This window comes from Podarcis gaigeae, assembly GCF_964106915.1.
Source record: "Podarcis gaigeae genome assembly, chromosome: 12".
NCBI classification, from domain to species: Eukaryota; Metazoa; Chordata; class Lepidosauria; order Squamata; family Lacertidae; genus Podarcis; species Podarcis gaigeae.
Window position 1 is genome coordinate 38,212,794 of NC_139688.1, and position 21,771 is coordinate 38,234,564.

Sequence of the window (21,771 nt, forward strand, 5' to 3'; positions counted from 1 at the left end):
GCGCCATTGGTCTCAAATTGGGAACTCTAGCAGCTAGACACAACTGTCTTAGGCTCTGAGCCACTGTTTCTACTGGGCTGCTATCTGCTGTGATGGTTGTTGTTGTTTTATGTTGCTCTTCCTCCAAAGGAACCCAGGACAGCAAACATTGTTGTTGTTTAGTTGTTTAGTCGTGTCCGACTCTTTGTGACCCCATGGACCAGAGCACGCCAGGCATTCCTGTCTTCCACTGCCTCCCGGAGTTTCGCCAAATTCATGTTGGTCGCTTCTATAACACTGTCCAACCATCTCGTCTTCTGTCGTCCCCTTCTTCTTGTGCCCTCAATCTTACCCAACAGCTTACCCACAAACCTCAGCTTCAGGATTTGTCCTTCCAGTGAGCACTCAGGGCTGATTTCCTTAAGAATGGTTAGGTTTGATCTTTTTGCAGTCTATGGGACTCTCAAGAGTCTCCTCCAGCACCACAATTCAAAAGCTAATACAGCAAACATGGCAGTACTAAAAAAGTACAGTTAAAACGTATAAAATCAGTTAGACACCAACAATCTTGTTAGCCGCAATGAGTTACAGAGACTTACCCTTCCATAATTGTCAGGTGACGCAGAGGACCAATCAGTTGCATTTCACCTCATCAGAGATGGCTCAGTTCCCTGAGACTCACTTTGTAATAGTTCTTTCTGAATGTTATCTGGGGGCTCACAGAAATCACAACCATTCAGTATACCTTTCTCCTTCCCTTTCCTTGAAACTAACCTTCCAGAAGCAACAGATAGGGGGAGAGGCATGAAGGAAAGGGTTGCTTTTTAAAAAAACTTAAATTAGATGCAAAGCTTTATCCACAAGGAGTTCCTAGCTGAAATACCATGCAGAATTGTAGAATCGTAAAAGTTGGAAGGGACCATGGAGGTCTTCCTAGTCCAAGCCTTTGCTTCATGCAAGATCTGCAGTGAAGGATGCAATTATGGCATTCTTGGTGGACAGCTGCGCAACCTCTGCACAGAAAGAGCCCACCACTTTGCAAGTGTTGCTTGGGCAATCAGCTGTTACCATTAAGAAGTTAATTTTAACGTTTCCCTGAAATCTGCTTCCATGCAATATTCACCCAGTAGTTCTAGTCCTGACCACCCTGCAAAGACTTATTCATTCATTCATTCATTCATTCATTCATTCACTCTCTACCTTTCCCCTTGGCAGGGACTCAAGGCAGCTTGCAGATAAAATAAGAACAGCTAAAACAACCCCTAGGTTTTTAAAAAATTAAGCACTACACATATCTCTATCTCTATATATAGCTATCTATACACACACACACACACACAACGAAAACAGTACAGCAACAGCCCCCTCATTAAAACAGTCAATTTCGAAAAGCCTGTTGGAACAGGAAAATATTCATCTGCCAGTGAAAAGACAAGAGGGGGGCCAGTCTAGCTTCTCCAGGGATGGAGTTCCAAAGTCTGGGAGCAGCTGCCAAGGAGGCCTTCTCCCATGTCCCTACCAAGCGTTGCCTATATGGGTGGTGGGACCAAGAGAAGAGCTTCCCTAAAGAACTCATAGCCCAGGCAATGAGGAAATACAATCCTTCAATTAGCCATATGGGAGTAAAAGAGAACCAGCCAGCTTTTGGCACTTGAGATGTACCTTTCTAGGGCCCGCCTTATTTCTTTAATTTTAGTAGTGCTTTGCACTATTTTTAATGTTGTGTTTTAATGGTTGTAACCTGCCCTGGGACCTCAGGGTAGGTAATAAATTGCAACAGCAACAACAGCAGCAGCAGCAACAACAACAACAACCTTTTATGCATAACAGCCTTTCAGGTATTTGAATGCCATCATGCCTCCCCATAATCTGTTCTTTCCAGGCTAAACGTCCCCAGATCTTTGAACTGTTCCACCTAAGATTTAGTTCCTCCATCCTGGTTGCCCTTCTCTGGGCCAATCCCACTTTGTCTATGTTCTTCCTAGTGCGATTGGTGCCCAGAATTGGGCTCAGTACTCCAGATGTGGCTTGACTAATGCAAATAGAGTGGAACTATTGTTTTCCATGATCGGGCACCGTGCTTCTGCTAATGTAGCTTGAGATTGCATTAGTTTGTTTAGCAACCACATTGCACTGCTGGCTTGTGATGTTGTGTGCTGGTGCCAAGACAGGTCTCTCCCACCCTATACTAGTGCCTTTAGAATTTTTGTGCCTACATGCAGGACTTCTGCCAAGTCTCCAAATGCCTTGGAAAGTGATGAAACTGGTAAGCTACATTTTCAGGATTCTTTGCACTGAGCTTCTTCTCAGTAAGGCATCTGTGTTGCACATTTCTTACATTGCTCTGCATGACGGTCATGGCCCATCAATCTTCTGACACCATGTGTTGAATTCTGCCATTTATATAGGAACTCACTACAAGCTGAGCTAGTGGTAGAACAAAATTGATTTTTGAAGTGGCTTGAGAGCCTGCATAAGGTAGTAACAAACTTCTCCGGTCATACCTCAGAGCCAGCTCTCCAGAAGCTGCCCCCTGCATCATAACTGTTTCTTGTAAAGGGGCCACAGGCCAGATATTTAGTTGGCCATGCATACAATTTACCAAGGAGCAACCCTCTTTTTTGCATCTCCCCTTCCTTGGGTGTTGTTGCCATTCAAGTTAAAGGGGAATTGATTCAGTTTGTAATGTCCTGAGATTATGGTGCCCCTAGCCATAATGTGAAGTCATTCATTGTTTCTGTAGTGACAGGTGGTCATTTCCAAACTCAGCAACATCACTGCTCCAGTCTGAGCAACTTGGCTCTTATCGAATGACCAAGCTGGTATCAGGCTGCCTCTACCAGCTTGCTAGATTTCCTTTCTTTAAAGCAACTGCTGTCACGTGAATGGGTATAGCAGCATGTTGTTCACTGCATGTTTGTGTCAGTGCGCCCTATCAGAGGCTTGCTACACATTGAACATGCATTATAAAAGGGAGTTTAGAATGGTGACAAAAGATGCGCATAGCCCTTCCCTGTTCTGTGGCTCTTTGTGAAGGGCCTTTTCCCCATTGGGATTCAAATCACTTGAACCCCATTGGTGTGTGAAAATTCACTGCCAGGACAATTTGGAGCAGAGGAATGATGAGCAAGGGAAGAGTAACACATTCCCTTTCACTTGCTTTACTGCTCCAAATCTTATTCTCCGAAAACTGTGTTTTTTAAAATGACATCTGGGTTCTTCTGTACACGTATTTGTGTGCAATGAGTTGTTTGGCCCTCAGGCTAGTCAAAAGACTTGACTGCAGCGTACAGCAATAACACACCTCATGCTGATCATTTCCTGTTTTTGACTCACTTAATTAGGGATGTGCAAGCTCCCTCCAGTTCGATTCATAATTGGCTCGGTTTTTCAAAGCATTCTCAGAAAACACCTGGAGAAAGTTCAGGGTTTTCTCAAGAGTTAGTTCTTGGGAATAGTGCTTGGGAGAATTAAACCTGCTGTTGCTGTTCCCCTCTTCTCAAACTGGGAAACGTGTGGCGTTGTGGTCTGAACTACTGAGCCTGTTTGAACCCACAGAGCTCCCGTTGCTCTGTCCCAGCTTCTGCCAACCTAGCAATTTGAAAGCATATCAGCGCAAATAGATAAATAGGTATCACTGCGATAGGAAGGTAAACAGCGTTTCTGTGCACTCTGTTTTCCATCACGGTGTTCCATGGTGCCAGAAGTGGTTTAGTCATGCTGGCCACATGGTCCAGAAAATTGTCTGCAGACAGACGACTGCTCTCTTGGCCTGAAAAGTGAGATGAGTGCCATAACCCCATTGTCACCTTTGACTGGACTTAACTGTCCAGAGGTCCTTTGCCTTTTACCTCTTCTCAAACATACCTTGAAAGGAAAGCTGTGGTTGCACTGAAGGCTGGTGACAGTGTTCATTTCATCCTACCATTCCCAGACTTTCAACAGCAGTGGAGCATCCTGCAGTCCATTGAACCAAATGAAATTGTACAATTACCAGGTTTCCCAGCAACAATGGCTGCTTTAAAATTAAGCCTTCACTGCCATTAGGCTTTCCCAATGCTATCCTCTTACCTGCCTAAGTTCAGGTGATGCCACACCAAGCCCATTGTAAGCCATGCCTGAAATTCTGGAGTGATTTATGCTCTGCTCATACTTAGCTGGGGAATAAAGAACCGCCAGCTTGGCTATTCTGCACCACCACCACCCCAGTTATGAAATTCAATGCAATTACTAGAAAATTGACCTTTTCCACTTGTAACTAAACCCTACAGCTCACTTCTATTTCATTGTGCTATGGTTTGCTGCTTAAGGGCATGTGCTTATGAGCTTGAAATCTCTAGTTCAAATCATGATTCATACAGTCATTAGATGCCAGACTTGCAATACAATGTTAGTGAAACACTTCAGGAATTTAATGGGGAAACATATAAATGCTAAGCATGCATCTGTCTCTGTTGCCATGATGCTGACCACAAACATTTGTAAGTTTTAGTCTGCTGCTACTGGATCAGAAGTTGACTACAAATATGGTAATATGCTTGTATACAGAATGCCCACATTTGAAATAAATTGTAGACTTGTCTGGGCTGCAGAGAAAGCTACCCCTTTTCTCACTTGTATATTCCCTTAAGACCTGCTTCTTCCATAATGCTTAAAAATCTTTGCTGACCAAAGTAATTTTCTAATGTATTTCATTTACTTGCCTTATTACTGACCAGCTCACTTACTGACATAAGATCGTTAGAGCAGAAGCTGTAAATAGCTCTGGGAGAGCAAGGGGGGAAGGAGCTGAAAAGTGAGCGAAGGATATAGGGAGAAGAATGCAGGGTTGTAAAAGTATTAAACAGCTTTTAGAATACGTGTCTTGTTATCGCTATAGGCAACTAGTATGTATTAGTAGTACAATACGGTAATAGAATATACTATTGTACGCCTGTCCGCACCAATATTCCTTATTCTGTATGTGTATTAGAATACTGATGGAACTAAGCTGAAAAAGGGGTTGTTGGGGTGTGTGTCTCTGTCTTTTTCTTTTTTTAAGTACAGGACATGTATATTTTAATACATTTTACTTCCTTTAGTTTTACCTGCTTCCTACATGTTAGGTCCATATAGTTAAAGCTATGGTTTTCCCAGTAGTGATGTATGGAAGTGAGAGCTGGGCCATAAAGAAGGCTGATCGCCAAAGAATTGATGCTTTTGAATTCTGGTGCTGGAGGAGACTCTTGAGAGTCCCATGGACTGCAAGAAGATCAAACCTATCCATTCTGAAGGAAATCAGCCCTGAGTGCTCACTGGAAGTACAGATTGTGAAGCTGAGGCTCCAATACTTTGGCCACCTCATGAGAAGAGAAGACTCCCTGGAAAAGACCCTGATGTTGGGAAAGATGGAGGGCACAAGGAGAAGGGGACGACAGAGGACAAGATGGTTGGGCAGTGTTCTCGAAGCTACCAGCATGAGTTTGACCAAACTGCGGGAGGCAGTGGAAGACAGGAATGCCTGGCGTGCTCTGGTCCATGGGGTCACGAAGAGTTGGATATGACTGAATGACTAAACAACACCAGCAAACATGTTAGGAACATAGGAAGCTTCTTTATACTGAGTCCGATCATTGGTCCATGTAGTCCAATAATGTCTTCTCTGGCTGGCAGTGGCTCTGCAGGGTTTCAGGCAGTGGACATTTCCAGCCCTAACTAGACATGATGGGAATTGAATGAAGAACCTTCTCTATGTATGCAAAGCAGATGCTCTACCCCCTGAGCTACCCGGTCCTTCCGCTGTTTTACCTGCAGCCAAGCATTTTTGTCTCAAGTGGTGAACTGCCGACTGGAAAGAAATCAAAAGAATGTGGCAAGGCAGGGCCTTCAAAGAGACTTGCACAGGGCAACGTACAGCTGCTACTTCTCAGGGAGCAGATGTTTATTTTGTGCGTCCCGCTGTGTGGCCCATTGCAGTCCCCGCACAAACTGGTTTCGCAGGATTTTGTGGCACTTCAAAGCCATATCACGGGAAATTTCGCAGAAGTACAATCACATCCATTTGCAAGAGTACATTTGGGTAATGTTGTGGGTGCTAGTTGGATAATGCCCAATACAAATAAATGAAAAGTGTCCACATATGAAATTGTATAGACCAGAAGCAGCCTCATCTAATCAATTTAACATCACCTTCGAATTCCACAGAATTAGGTGGAATAGCTACAGTTAGGAAGACTAGGCAAACTTGACTCCCAGCAGTAAGCTATACCCTTTTTGATTAACCATTATGCTTTTTAGGATTATCAGAGATAGGTCAGTGCTAATGGAACAGGTATGGCACATCACTTCTTTCTTCAGGTTTCACCAGCCACGTTCTCCCTGCACCTGGGCTTGCAAACAATACACAAGTACATACACACCTAAGACTCAGTTGGATTAGTCAAAAAACAGTGTTTTGAATGTGTTATAAACATGCAACACCAGATGGCGTTAGAGAGCAAAAAACATCTCTATGCGATTTTCCATAGTGTTTTTTTCTTTGTGTGTAGATCCACCCCAGTCATTAATATGAACCCTGCCATGGGCATTTAAAGGCAACGCCACATGATGTGGTGTGTTCAGCACAGCGGAAGCCTTGCAAGCCAACACCTCACAAGTTTCCACCATGGCAAGCAGAAGTCTACATATAAAATTTTGGTCAATAGATTTGTTGGAATGGATGGTGCTAGTACCAATAGCAAATCTAAAATGTGTAGCAATTTTTAAAGATAGGCTTACGTTTCTCTGACTAATTTCCACATTTCCATGTGTAGAAAAGATGTGCATAAAAACAGAAATCACCCCCATTTGGGGAAACTCATTTGTCATATTGTTGTCACATGCATGGCTATTTTCACTTGAGGAGCAGCCTCACGGGAATAACTTCTGCCAGTTTTATGCAAAAGTAGCTGTACAGAGCACTGATTGACTAGACGTGGGTGGCGCTGTGGTCTAAACCACTGAGCCTCTTGGGCTTGCCAATCAGAAGGTCGGCGGTTCGAATCTGCGTGGCAGGGTGAGCTCCCATTCCTCTGTCCCAGCTCCTGCCAACCCAGCAGTTTGAAAGCATGCCAGTGCAAGTAGATAAATAGGTACCACTGTGGCAGGAAGATAAACAGTGTTTCCATGCACTCTGCCTTCCGTTACAGTGTTCCATTGTGCCAGAAGCAGTTTAGTCATGCTGGCCACATGACCCGGAAAGCTGTCTATGGACAAACGCCAGCTCCCTCGGCCTGAAAGTGAGATGAGCGCTGCAACCCCATAGTCACCTTTGACTGGACTTAACTGGGTCCTTTACCTTTTTACCTAGGTGCCTGAGAATTCACAGAGCACCCTCTCCCTCTTCTCCAAGAAGTTTTAAAATCTTAAACCATTCATTATAATTTCTGTTATTTTAAATGGATAATTGTACTAACAACACATGAACCAACCAACCAAAAAGTAGGCAGCTTTCTAGACAGCAGAGGTGAGGAGGAAAACTGATGATGATATCAAGATTCACTGTGGAGGAAGGTACCTGTGTCCTAAATGCGATACTCTATAATACCCCTTGCAAGTCAGCTATTTCCCCTTCATTTGAATTTAGTTTGAAGCATCTTCTTTAAGCCTATCTAAGCAAATGTTAGTATTCATTGCAGCCTTCTAATTACAAACGTGTTTTTTATGTTTGACAGTGTATCAGTTACAACAGGAAGCACCTCGTCCCAAGAGAATAATTTGTCCTCGAGAGGTCAGTTTCAAGTTTCTCTTCATCTTCTTTAATTGAATGGTCAGCATCATACTGATACTGTTGGTCTTCACATTTTATGTGTGCAGGATGTGATCTATATATTGTCATCCACACAAAAGATTCAAAAGCGCTCTGTTTTTAAAAAATTACAAGGTAAACATTATAAAAACACCAGTTGGTGTTTGTTATAAATTCTAAGCTTTAAGTGATTAATATTATTAAGATGTTTTCAGTACTATGTTTGTGTTCATCAAAGTGTTGTGTATCTTTGTGTTTATTTCTGCCATAAATGAAGCGCGATTTCCTACCCCCCCCAGCAAGTCTTCCATCAGCTTCACAAACCCTGTTTGTCATCTTAAAATATGCATTTTGACAAATGTTTTAGAATAGCGTAGACAGAATATTGAATTAATAGCATGCGGTCATTCTCCCTACAAGTCTAAAGCACAAAGACAGTATGTAAGAATAGATAAGGCCGTGCATTTACTGGCTGTCTCCCAGTTTGGTTTCCTGAAGTTTCTAACAGAGTTCTTTGTTTCTGACCAGTTTTATTCCCATGATGGTGTACTAGGTATGGCTCACCCTCATTGCACAACATCTGAGATGAAGCTGCTGATCTTGGTTTTGTCCCTAGGATGTTCCCGGTGATGTCTGTATAGGCCTTATGAAGGTCACCGGAAGTGTTCCTGATTGAAGACACAGATCTGCTGTAACTATCAGAGGTGCTAACTGAGAAACACACATTTCAAGTGGATAAGCAGCTCAGTCTGATGCTTCAGTAGCTCTGAGCAGAGAGGACTCCCTAGTCTTCCTCCTGAAATAGACCTGTCCCAGTCGATGCATCACCTGCAGAGCAAATCTGCCGGTTGGAAAGAGCAGTTTCCAGCATCAAGCAGGAGCCCTTCCCAGTAGCAGATCTGTTCATGAATAAGCTCCTCAGTTGTCAGGCTTAAAAGCAATTCTTTTGTTTTCTGCAGGTGGGAAGGGCACACCCACTGCAGCAGAGTTCTCCAGGAGAAGGGAGGGAGAGAGCGCTTCTCTTTCTCCTGGGAAGAAGCTGTGTGGTTCAAATGTGCTTGAAGCTCCTCTAGTTGTCTCTTGATTTTTAGTCGTTTTTAAGGACACGTTTCTTCATGTTTGCTAGCAAGCAAGAATAGCCAGAAGCAATACTATAAAGCAGAGTCGCCTTTGCACAGTATACTCAGTGCATTTCCATGTGTGCCATGAGACTTGTTGGTGTACCATAAAGTGTGATGAGTGAGGTCATTGTGGCTCATACTGAGATTGACTCAGAAATAAAGCAGCCTATAATGTTTTGGAACACACAAGATGAACGAAGCTAGGGGAGAAAAACTGGGAAGTTGTCTCTGGCTTGGGATTTTCATCTTGTTCTTCTATATACAGTGGTACCTCAGGTTAAGTACTTAATTTGTTTCGGAGGTCTGTTCTTAACCTGAAACTGTTCTTAACCTGAAGCACCACTTTAGCTAATGGGGCCTCCTGCTGCTGCCACACCGCCGGAGCACGATTTCTGTTCTCATCCTGAAGCAAAGTTCTTAACCTGAGGTAATATTTCTGGGTTAGCGGGGTCTGTAACCTGAAGCGTATGTAACCCGAGGTACCACTGTACTTGGTAATTCTATCTTCAATAACGTTTTCCACCAATTCTCCCTGAAATGATGCAGAGACGTCTTTCCCATAGGGCTTAGTGGTGCGTTGCGCCAGGGCGCTGGCCTCTCAAGGGTGCCCCAGTGAGTGGGGGAGCTGCGCGGCTTTGCTGGCGGCCTCCCCTTTCCCTGCACGACCACTGGCGAGCGTGTAGCTTCCTTCCCAAGCCTCTGCTGGGATTGCTTTTCCTGCAGCGGCATGGGGGGGAGTTGCGCCCCCCATAGCTGGCAGTGTGCAGCTTTGCCCCCCCCCATCCGTGGTAATTTGGGGGTGCTGGGCGGATATTTGCACCCCGGCGCCGCATCTGCTAAGGACGGCCCTGAAATGATGTTAAGCTAACCAGCCTGTGATTTCTTAGATACACTCAGATCCATTTTTTAAAATTGGTGTTAAACACCTGCCTCCCCAAAAGAAACAAAGATAACACAATGAGATTAATATCAGATTAAAACATTATTATCCTACCACCCAATTATATAAATGTTACCTTTTACACATTTCATAATGGTTGAAGGAATGGAGCATTGTAGGTGACTCTTGGAACAAATTCCCCCCTGTATAAACTCCCATTACAGAATAGCTTAATGTTCGTGCAGCTTATTGGTTTGGCATAATGCTAAATCGGTATTGGAAGTCTCTCTCTGCTGGATATTTTCAGAAATTGCTAACAATTATTCAACAAAACAGTGTTCACTACAATGGCAAATTTGAATAAACTGTCCCTGGTGCATACAAAGCATGCACTTCCTAAACCGGACTATTATGCAGAGAAATATGTCAGCTAATTACTTTGCTCATTGTTCTTAATTCTAATTACAGTTTTAGAAAACACTATTGCTAGTAAAGATAGTAAAATATGTGATAGCTTGGGGAAAAGCAAAACATTTTACCATCCTCTGCTCTTAATTCTGTATGAAATGGGAATGGGATTTTTATTCATAAGTGCCCGTTTATTTTTCAGCTGGATGTAATATGCAGAAATCTTCAAAGTATAAATAAATACAAGTAGTAATGTATGAAGGGGTTTAGCATATGTAAATGTGAAATGTTCCTCTGTTTTCTGCTTAGATTTTCCTGAAAGCCTAGCTGTAAAACAAGAGCTTGAAGATTACTATGGTATCTTTTTGGCTTGTAATATTCTCACTGTGGTGCTAAAGCATCTAGGAATTCCTTTAGTTCATGTAAAATTCAGTAAAAGATAATATAAAATATTGGATTTTGACTTGGGAGACATAAATCTAAATAAGAGACTCAGCCATCGATGTTTTGTTCCCCGGTTGTTCACATCTAAGGATGGAATATTTATTCGTGGATTTAAATGGATAATACATGATTTGATGTGAAATGGTCCTGAATCATTCTATGTCCTCAAGTAATGTTTTACATAAGAGACGTACAGGCAAAGCAAATCTCAGTTGGCATTTGGTTTGTGCTGCCTGTCCAGAATGACATTTGAAAGCAGGAGTTCTAGAACACGTGGAGGAAGTATGTATATACATGTCCTCATTTTCACAGGACTTCACCCTTCAAATAAGCAATAGCCACAAAGCAGCATCCCTAAACCTATAGTAGTTAAGGTTCTTTGTACTTGACCCAGTAAGTCAAGAAGGAAATATTAAGCTGAAGATTCCAAACAGAGTGAAAGGCTTTAGCTACTGATGTCATGAGCCCTGCAGAAGCTTTGGGATCAGGTGTGGATTGGCAGGTGCTCAGGAGAAGGAGGAAGAAACAGAGGGGGAGCCGAACGGTGAGAACTGTCATGGTCCCTGAGTGATGGGGCTGGTCAGACAAAGAAGGTGGAGGAATGAGCTGCTCACAGAAGAACCTAAGGAGGTTCCAGTGGGCTAGGACAGGACATACCAAACCAGAGTCATGGGGACTTGAGGAGCTGCTTAGGAAGGAGGATCATAGAACACACCTAGTGGGGGAGGGGGGGTCCCCTCACTCCATGTAATCTCCCCATCAGTCTCCCAGGCACCCATACAGCCTTTCCTCCAAGATCACCAAGGCCCACCTTCAACTCAGTCACTCTGAATGTAGTGCCAACTCTGGAGTTGCCGTTTCTGGCTCCCCAGTTCTTCAGAGGAGGTGGCTGCCCAGCCTGTCCCATATCCGCTCCCCAGAAGACATTGACACATCCTCTGTTGCCGAGGTCATGAAGAAGACACCAGCACAGGCATGAACAGACAGGGAAGACCCACGCTTCTCAGAGGAGTGCCTGCTTGCATGCCCAGTTTCAGGAACAGCCTCAATTGCCATCCTAAGTTGTGCCTGCCCCATTCCCATATAACAAGGTTTGTAGGGGGTGTGTTGCTGGTTGGGTCAATGTCTTAGCTTGTCTAGCCATATGTAGCACCTATGATGTCTTTGAACTTTGCCTGTGTACTCTACTGATCTGAAAATTAAAGATTTTGGTAGATACTGCAATTTGAGATTGCGTTCTTCCTCCAGTGAGAGCCAGGACAGCAACGTAGGTTGGAGGTGGGGGACTCTCTCTCCTTTCTGCCCTGACTTCAGTTACCTCCGAAGGGATGCTAGTTCTCCTTCCTCCAGCTTTTCTGCAGAACACAGAGCCTCAGCAGAGGCTGAGAAGGACTTGGAGGGGTGGGAGGAGGCAGAACCGGAGGTGGCAGAGACTGAACAGGAGCCCAAACAGAAGGGTACAAGCTTGTGATCTAGAACCAGACACCACCTTCACAGACGGGAGCTAACTCCCCACCAAGGAGAGTGTGTTTGCAACATTTGCAAAGTGAGTGAGTCTTGTGAGTTAGTGCACCCCACCTTTTGCGTAAAAGATTGGCCGGTGGGGTGTGGGAACAGGTTGGGGCATCTTAGCTGCTTACATCTCTTTCAAAACTTCTTGACCTGCTCTTGTCCCTCGTATGCTAAGCATCTCAGAAAAGGGAGAAGGGTGACATCATAAACTGGATGATGTCATGCAAAGTATAAAACAATACCATGTATACTAAGTGTCTCAGACTGCAGAAGGATGACATCATAAAGCAGATTGTGTCCAGTGAGTCAATCTCAAATGTTTTCCAACTAGATAAATGACTTAATTAAATATGTATATTTAGGTACTGATGCCAGGAAAGGAAATTTGTTCAGGATGAAATAGTCTGTTCCCCAGGGATGGTTTGTCCACCTGGCAACTGAATAAGAGACTTTTCCAAAGGAAAGGAAAGGAAATGTAGTCCTAATTTTGTAAATGTGGAGCAGGTGGATTTGTATTCGGATATACAGTCTGGCCTGGAGGAAGTAAAGTTGAGGGGGAAATAGAAGACAACAGATATGGAGGCAATTTAACCTAGTTTTAGATTTAATCAGTTTTAGATTCTATTTTAGATGAACCCTGGTTTGCCATGGCGTCTGAGCCTTAGGAACTGCCATTAATTTTAACTATTCGTAATCGTAAGATAGGGACACGGGAGGCGCTGTGGGTTAAACCACAAAGCCTATGACTTGCTGATCAGAAGGTCGGTGGTTCGAATCCCCACGACGGGGTGAGCTCCCGTTGCTTGGTCCCTGCTCCTGCCAGCCTAGCAGTTCGAAAGCACGTCAAAGTGCAAGTAGAGAAATAGGGACCGCTCTGGCAGGAAGGTAAACGGCGTTTCCGTGTGCTGCTCTGGTTCTCATCTTGCTACCTTTAATCGTAAGATGCTCAGGGTAATTCACCTGGTTCTTCCATGCCACTTTACCTTCACAACAATCCCAGGACTTAGGTGAGACCGGTAGAGCAACTGGCCCAGTTGAGTCTCAGGGCTGAGTACAAAGGGAATCCAATGTCTCCTCACTCTTAGTCCAACAAACTAACTAACCATTACACCCAACTCAACTTCATGTGAAGTATGGCTCCTTGAAAGCAGCAAAGAGCCACATCTGAACATTTCCTGCTACTTCTCTTACTAAAAAGTAACATAAGAAGTGATCCTTCATAAATTATTCCCAAATGTTTTGACCCGACAAGCAGATCAGCCTGCGATCGACTGAGAGCTATTAAAGTAGCTCTGAAATCTGTGACTTTTTGTTTGCTGGCAGCAGTCCTACACACAATGAAGTCATGCTTGAAACCCAGTGGCCTCCTTTGTGAATCCAGATCCTTATCGACTGTTTGCTGAACTTCTACAGATTTGTCTATCTTTGTTATGTCCCTATTGGCTTGCTGTCTCACTTGCCTGTGTTGTTAGCAGATTCTCCTGTAAGATATGGTAGAATCTGCCCGTTGAACAGTTGTTAATTCTTTAGAAGGTGAGCCTACAGATCAAATCGATTTGCATTTCCCTCACATCTAACCAAGTACATGTCATTGACACTTTATTTCTATATACAGTGGTACCTCTGGTTGCGTACTTAATTCATTCCAGAGGTCCATTCTTAACCTGAAACTGTCCTTAACCTGAAGCACCACTTTAGCTAATGGGGCCTCCTGCTGCCACCGCGCCACCACTGCGCGATTTCTGTTCTCATCCTGAAGCAAAGTTCTTAACCCGAGGTACTATTTCTGGGTTAGCAGAGTCTGTAACCTGAAGTGTATGTAACCTGAAGCGTATGTAACCTGAGGTACCACTGTATCTGAAATGATTGTCATTTATATCCTCTCTATTTAATTATCTTGTTTTGTTCCTTGGTTGTTGAATGGGCTTGACATGTTTGCTATCCACTACTCTTTAAGGTAGATTTCTAGACTTTGGTAACATTCCTTCACATGCCAACATTGGATATAACCTAATCTGATCAAAATACTACATTTGGGCTTTTACTCTCACCATGACTAATGTGCTAAAGGGCATTGTATCTTCTGGACTTTGAACGTCTTACTAATGCACTTTTCAGATTTTCCCATCATTAACAGATTAGATGATTAGGCAACATGGTTGGGTGTGGGTGCACAAAGATAATTACAGAGGCTGTCTGGTTGTAAATTGATCTTTAAGATACTGGTGATTGGTAAATGCAACTCTAGCTACTCCCAGTTACAAAATCCTAGATAAAATCTTCAGTGTAATCTGCAACCTATACTCCCCCCCCCCCCACAAAAAAGTCCATTGTGGTCCTGGAGAAAGAATACACATCTACAAAACTTTATTAGCATTTGGAAATGCAGTCAAAGTCCTTTTTCTTTGCTTCTCTTCTTGACAAATACTTTGTTTTGGAGATTAGAAAGAAAACTGGATGCATTTTCCTTTAAATTGTATGAATTCTTCTACAACTGAAACAGTGCCACCATTTTCAATGCCCTTTTTTACATTTTTTTTTTTTACTTACATCAATTTATGAAGAAGCAGCATTTTCATTTAAAAGCTGGTTTAATTAAAAAATCATAAGAAGTCATTAGGGTGATTTCACACATCATCTTGAATGCAGATTATTTGAGAGGAGAAATTGTATTTAGGGCATATATTTATCCCACAGTCATTGGTCATAATGCTTTTCTGTGAAGTTTCTGCTGTACAGTGGCATGTTTTTACAATAACATTTTTACTGTGCTTACTGGAGATCACTATAGCAGACGTTCCAAAGAGGAGGAATTGCAGTTCAAGGTCACTGCAATCTTACACCTAGCATATATGTTTTGTTGACTCATCAAGAGTGCACACCTTGATTCTAAATGTATTTTACTTGCAAAAAAAAAAAAATGCCACTAGTTTCGGCAGAACTCTTCTTTTTAAGATTACATTGGTTACAGCTCCAAACAACATCCAGTAAGTCTTCAATGCATGTCTACCATGCATTAACATAACAGAAATTGATCCAGAAATTCTTCCATCCTTCAAAGCAGTACTGTATAGTGTTGCACATTTCTGCCACAGTTTGTCATTGTGGGTGGACTTGCTTGGAGTCACACATTCATTTTAAGATGCCTTGTGAGATGCAGTTTTCTCTAATCTTAGCTATGTCAGTGTGTTCAGAAGCTGTCATATCTGTATGAACTATGATCTTGAAGTCAGAGAGATGGGCCATGCCTGAACCTCACAAAACGTTATTTTTGAGAAAGGCATTTTCATGAAGCTGTTTGACATTTTACACTTGGGTTGTGGTGACGCTAGAATGCTGCTCTGGGCTCCTTGGAGAAATGTTGAGATAAAAATATAGTAAGCAAATAGACACTAGGCATTGCAGAGAGATTCCTCTGCTGAGGATTTGGGGTTTCAGAAAATTTTCTAGTATGCTATCGCAAGGGGGGTGGAATGCATCAAAGGATATGTAAAAGATAAGTTAGATTCTTTTACTGTATCATCAGGAGTTTTGGTTTTGGCAATTGCTGACAGATATTTATGAGGTTTCCAGCTAAGCACTGTATTCTGAGCTCTCAAGGGACAAAATTTGTACTAAACAGAAACAAGCAACATTTGAGTTTGTCTGTGTTATATGTTGTTACTATTATTTATTAAACAGATTAGTTGCTTTTTTTTGCCAGTGCAATCCAAAGTGACCTACAACAATAAATAATAAACATTAAAAAAGACAAAGAATAGAAAAAAATCTAAAATACTTTCATACTTTTAAAGGCAGGAACAGAACACCCCAGCAATTAAAGGAGACTACAGATAATTAAAAGACAAAGCCCTAGCAGAAAATAAATGTTTTTGCTGGTGCCTAAAGATACGTACCACAGAGCCTAAGGCTTGCCGATCAGAAGGTCAGCGGTTCAAATCCCCGCGACGGGGTGAGCTCCCATTGCTCGGTCCCTGCTCCTGCCAACCTAGCAGTTCAAAATCATGCAATATAAGTAGATAAATAGGTAGCGCTCCGGCAGGAAGGTAAACGGTGTTTCCGTGCGCTGCTCTGGTTCGCCAGAAGTGGCTTAGTCATGCTGGCCACATGACCCGGAAGCTGTATGCCAGCTCCCTCGGCCAATAAAGCGAGATGAGCACCACAACCGTAGCGTCGTCCGTGACTGGACCTAACGGTCAGGGGTCCCTTTAAAGATATGCAACAATGGCACCAGGTGAGCTTCCCTGGGAAGAGCATTCCACAAATAGGGAAGCACCACTGAAAAAAGGCCCATTCTCATCTTGCTACCCTTCGGATCTCTTGGGGAGGTGGGGCACACAGAGAAGGATCTTAGATGGCAATCACAGGGTCAGTTCATGTGTGGAGAGGCGGTCCTTGAGGGTCGGAGCTGCAGAAAGCTTTATAGGTCAAAACCACCACTTTGAACTGGGCCTTGAAGCTAACTGGTAGCCAGTGTAGTTGAGTCAGGGTTGGTGTTAATTTACTCAAACTGTCTTGCATCCTGGCGGCCAAATTCTGCACCAGCTGCAATTTCCAAACCATCCCCAAAGGCAGTCCCACGTATAACACATTGCAGTAATCTAACCTAGAGTTTACCAGAGCATAGACAACAGAAGTTAGGCTAGCTGTGTCCAGATAGGGGTGTAACTGATGGAAGGCGTTCTGCACCACTGAGGTCATTTGACCCTAGGAATTTTTGTGGACAGCCACAATAGCTGGAACATGTTACCGATGAAAAATCTAGGCAGACAAGTAGGAATAACCGTAAACAAGCTGGAAACCAAGCCCCAGCTTAGTTCTGTTTGGATATAGCGTGTGTGAACACCAAAGACAATAGCATTGCAAATAGGCAGTGTAACATGCATTGTTAGAAACAGGTTACCCTGCAGTGCATTCATGTTCTCTGCCTTGTGTAATTAGGTATCCTGAGACTTGCAAGACATTGATCACCAGCCCAAGGACCCTGCTGTGTAGTAGTAATAATTTTACTATTTGTAACAGGTTACACCTGACTGGGTTGCCTAATAAACATTGCAGGGCATTTCTTTCTTTCTTTCTTTCTTTCTTTCTTTCTTTCTTTCTTTCTTTCTTTCTTTCTTAGCATTGCAATAAAGATTAAAACATTAAAATGAAATGTTTAAAACCTATCTTTATGGATCCAGCCATAATTTAGTATTGGTTACTGAAAGTGCCAGTGAAAAGCACATTAGTAAAGACTATTTAAATCAGAGGCAACTGTTAATATTCCAGCACTATGCTCCAAATATTAGATGAACATTGAACAAAAACATAGTGCATCAAACTTTGTAAGGAACTGCCCCCTGCTGGCCTGGCATTTGTTTGCGTATAATTGCCAGATTAAAATTTTCAGCGTTACGTGTAGCATTTAAAATTAATCCTTTGTGCTCTCTTAGATGAAGGATGCCATCCTCCAGGCTTCCTGCTCTGCAGGCAACACTTCTTTCACCCTAAAACACTTTTTTAAAGTTGTAACCTAAAGTATTTGTGGTTGGGCAAATATTGATGATATTATTGTTTTACCAGCTTAAATTTTTATTGTTGCTTCTATTAATGTATATCTAACTGTGTTCTCTCTCCCCCCCCCCCTCCATTTAGGTGGAGAACAGACCAAAATACTACGGACGAGAGTAAGTATTAAATTATTTGTAGGAAAATAACTTTTTAAGTAATAACCTGATGCATGACACTGTGCAATTTAAAATTGCTATGAAGAGATCATTTAATGTTAACAAAGAGATAATTTAACTCAGTGTTATTTCTCCATTTCTTTCCACGTACTTACTCAGTTTTTCTTGATTTCCCAGACTCTTCGTTTGTATGCATGTGAATTGTCTTTTCAGGTGGTACCTATAGTGTATATACATTTCAGTGTGTATTTTGCAGTTAGAGATGTAGAGCAATCCTAACCCAGCCCTGGGAACAACTGGAGAAGTGGAGCCACTGCTGTTGGTCAGGAAAGAAGGTGGTGGGGATGTTTTTGCTTTGGTTGTTTGTTTAAAAGGAAAGACCAGCTGGGTAAAGCCAGGTTCCCATCTAGTCCAGCATCCTATTCTCAGGGCAGCCAGCAGCAGCAGCACTCTCCCAGCTTGTGATTTCCAACAGCTAAGATTCAGAGGTTTTCTTCCTGCAACAGGAGAACAAGGCCATCGTGATTCATAGCCTTTGACAGCCTTATCGTCCTTGGTAAGGTGCAGTAGAGTGGGCCACCTGTCAATGGGCCAGCTTAAAATCCAGGGAATCCTTGGCCTGTTCTGCTCCACCCCATTTTGGAAACTTGTACTGGCTGTGAACGGCAGCCTGACATTAATACAAGTACAGTGGTGCCTCGCAAGACGAAAATAATCCGTTCCGCGAGTCTCTTCGTCTAGCGGTTTTTCCGTCTTGCGACGCAACCCTATTAGTGGCTTAGCGGCTTTTAAAGGCTTAGCGGCTAAAAGGCTATTATTAGCGGCTTAGCGGCTTAGAAAAAGGGGGGAAAGCGAAAAAAAATCGCAAGACTCGAAGCAACCCCATAGGGAAATTCGTCTTGCGAAGCGCATCGAAAAACGGAAAACCCTTTTGTCTAGCGGGTTTTTCGTCTTGCGAGGCATTCGTCTTGCGGGGCACCATTGTACAGCAAGGGGCTTCTGTAGCAGTGGACCCGCCCGCCACCAGCAGAGCCAGGGAGAAGGGCTCTTCCACCCAGTCTTCTTCATTTATTTTGTAAATCTTAACTTAGGTCTCCTTTTCAGAATCACAGAATTGTAGAGTTGGAAGGGGCCACATGGATCATCTACAGTGCCCAGTGTGGGGCTCGAACCCACAACCTTGAGATTAAGAGCTCTACAGACTGAGCTATATGATCCAGTCTGAATCTGGTGTTGTCTATTCCAAACTTTAAAATGCTGGAAAGCGTAATGCTGGTGGTCAGCAAAAGACTCTCTCAAGGCAAATCTAATAAAATGTAGTATAAACACCGACAATTGGGAAACATTCACCTGCAAGTGCTCCAGCTGGAGAACAGTCTCTACCAAAGGTGTCGTGGACTTTGAAGACACTCGAACTCAGGACGAAAGGCAGAAACGTGCTAAGAGGAAGGCACGTTTGGCAAACCCTCACCATTATCAACTCCTGCCCGGAAACCTATGTCTCCAGTGTGGAAGGACATATGGATCCAGAATTGGCCTCCACAGTCACCTACGGACACACTATTAAGACCATGTTCATGGAAGACTATCTTACTCGGCCACGAGTGATCGCCAAAGAAGAAGAAGTCATATAAAATTGATCCAAAGGCAGAAGAGCTGGGAGTACAGGCAGAGAGCTTGCAAAATGTTACAGATTACTAAAACCAGGCCCTGCTAAGCCCCTGGTTCCAATATTTATTTATTTAAAATATTTATATCCTGCCTTTCTAAGACAGCAGCCTTTTAAGGAGGCTTTTAACAGCAACAGAACAGCTGTAGGAAAATCCCAAAGCAATAATTAAAATGCAGCGCAAATAAATCAGTTGTGTATCACCACCATGGACAGCAGAATTCACCAAAAGCAGCCTGAGCAAATGAATGGAAAGTTTGTGGGCGCAATTTTAATCTTGACTGCAGCATTCCTTGCTATTGGTTCCTCCCAAGATGTTCCCCCTGGCATCAGTTTGTTGTACATACAGAGGGACACAACCCTATCATGAACTATTTTGTAGTGACTTTTATGTGTCCTCCTTCTGTGTTTTAACACTGAGTTCCTGTGGCCTTTCTCCCATTCAGAGTTATTCTCTAACCTGATGGCTTTCTGTTCCATCAGGTTTCATGGGATCATTTCTCGCGAGCAAGCCGATGAATTGCTTGGAGGTGTAGAAGGAGCATATATTCTCAGAGAGAGCCAGCGGCAGCCTGGATGCTATACCCTAGCTCTCAGGTGAGCTTTGCTGCTTCTGTTGCAAATTTTAAGAAGTGCTTGTTGGCCATTGGGAACCTGAAGGAATCGTGGTTATAACAGCAAAACAATATACTTTTTAAAATGGTATGATGTAGTTTGTAACGTGTTAGATATTATGATCCTTTAAATTTTAAAGCATAAATTTTTGCAGACTCAATAGTTGATTTTATGCACTTTTTGTGATAATAATAACAGTTTATTATTTATACCCTGCCCATCTGGCTGGGTTTCCCCAGCCACTCTGGGCGGCTCCCAGCAGAATTAAAAGCACAAGAAAACATCAAATATAAAAAAACTTCCCTAAACAGGGCTGCCTTCAGATGTTTTCTAAAAGTCAGAAGGTTGTTTCTTTCCTTGACATCTGATGGGAGGGCATTCCACAGGGCGGGTGCCATTACTGAGAAGGCCCTCTTCCTGGTTCCCTGTAACCTCACTTCTCGCAGTGAGGGAACTGCCAGAAGGCCTTCGGAGCTGCACTTCAGTGTCCAGGCTGAACGATATGGGTGGAGATGGTCCTTCAGGTATACTGGGCTGAGGCCGCTTAGGGCTTTAAAGGTCAGCACCAACACTTTGAATTGTGCTTGGAAAGGTACTGGGAGCCAATGTAGGTCTTTCAGGACTGGTATTATATGTTCTCAGCTGCCACTCCCAGTCACCAGTCTAGATGCATCCAAAGGGCAGTAACAGCCCAAAATTACCCCCAAAATTATTCACATTATATCAACACCATCACCAGTTAGAACTAAAATTATACCAGTTATACCCACAAGACTATATTTAACCATGCATTGTATTTAACCATGATTTAAGAGTATCTTGGGTAAAAAAAAAGAAAGACGATAAAACAGACTTCCGTCCAACTCGGTCTTGGATTACATATCCTTAGGTGATCTTTGCAGTAGAACTAACATTAGTTTTATACATCGAAGGTATTAATTATCATCTGCTGTTATGTTAGTTCTTTTCTTTTTTTTTTCCTTTTTTTTTCCGTCATCTTCTCTTTTATCTTTTCTCTTGTAATCCTTTTTCTTTTCTCTTTTTTCTTTTACTTTTTTCTTGTAAGCATATATATGTATATGTTTTTATTATGATATGTGATTTTTTTGTAAATAAAATTTTCTAATAAAAAAAAAGAGTATCTTGGGTACAGGAAACTTAGAGCGGCTAACCTGCGACACCCTGGAGGTGCTTAAGTTAGCTACCCCTAGTGCAAATGAAGAAGGCCGCCTTATTGTGCTATGAGTGCTGCATTTGCAAATAAGGGGGTCGCAGGCTATCTTGAGTCTCTCATCAACTTCACTTACTGATTTCTAAACCCTATTTAAGCAATAAAGTGAATTGTATGCCACAGATTGTGCAAGACTTTCTATCAGCTCGTCCCCTGTGATGAGCAAGGTTCCCCCTGGTAACTTCAGACATAGCTAAGTGCCACATTGGCTCTGATTTGAGCCAATATTAAAGACATGGAGCTGGTTTTGATTCCTGCGTAAGAGGACACCCTGCTATTCCTTGGTTTACTTGGTTTACTAATGCTGTGTTGTGACTGTTTAACCACAGTTAAGAACAGAAGGAAAAGAGCAGAAGGGAAGCAGGGATTGCATTAGTCCAAAGTTCTCTTCTGAGTGCAGTTGAGGATGTTCTGCACCGGTCTATAACAGATGTTCATGCAGCCCTGGCACAAACCTGTTTCATCTGAATATATACTG

At 42.8% G+C, this 21,771-nt stretch overlaps 1 protein-coding gene across 2 annotated transcripts in view; it reads left to right on the plus strand.

The window, feature by feature from the left end:
- The window catches only part of CHN2 (chimerin 2), a 146,952-nt gene that overhangs the window by 54,994 nt on the left and 70,187 nt on the right, over positions 1 to 21,771 (plus strand). The window contains exons 1-4 of one of the 2 annotated variants that reach the window (XM_083705990.1): positions 5,695 to 6,037; positions 7,671 to 7,726; positions 17,747 to 17,778; positions 19,931 to 20,044. In XM_083705990.1, coding sequence (XP_083562116.1) covers positions 5,710 to 6,037; positions 7,671 to 7,726; positions 17,747 to 17,778; positions 19,931 to 20,044 — 530 coding nt within the window. In that variant the 5' untranslated portion in view covers positions 5,695 to 5,709. Of the gene's footprint in view, positions 1 to 5,694; positions 6,038 to 7,670; positions 7,727 to 17,746; positions 17,779 to 19,930; positions 20,045 to 21,771 lie in introns of those variants that run through there. The other variant, XM_083705989.1, reaches the window with a different exon arrangement.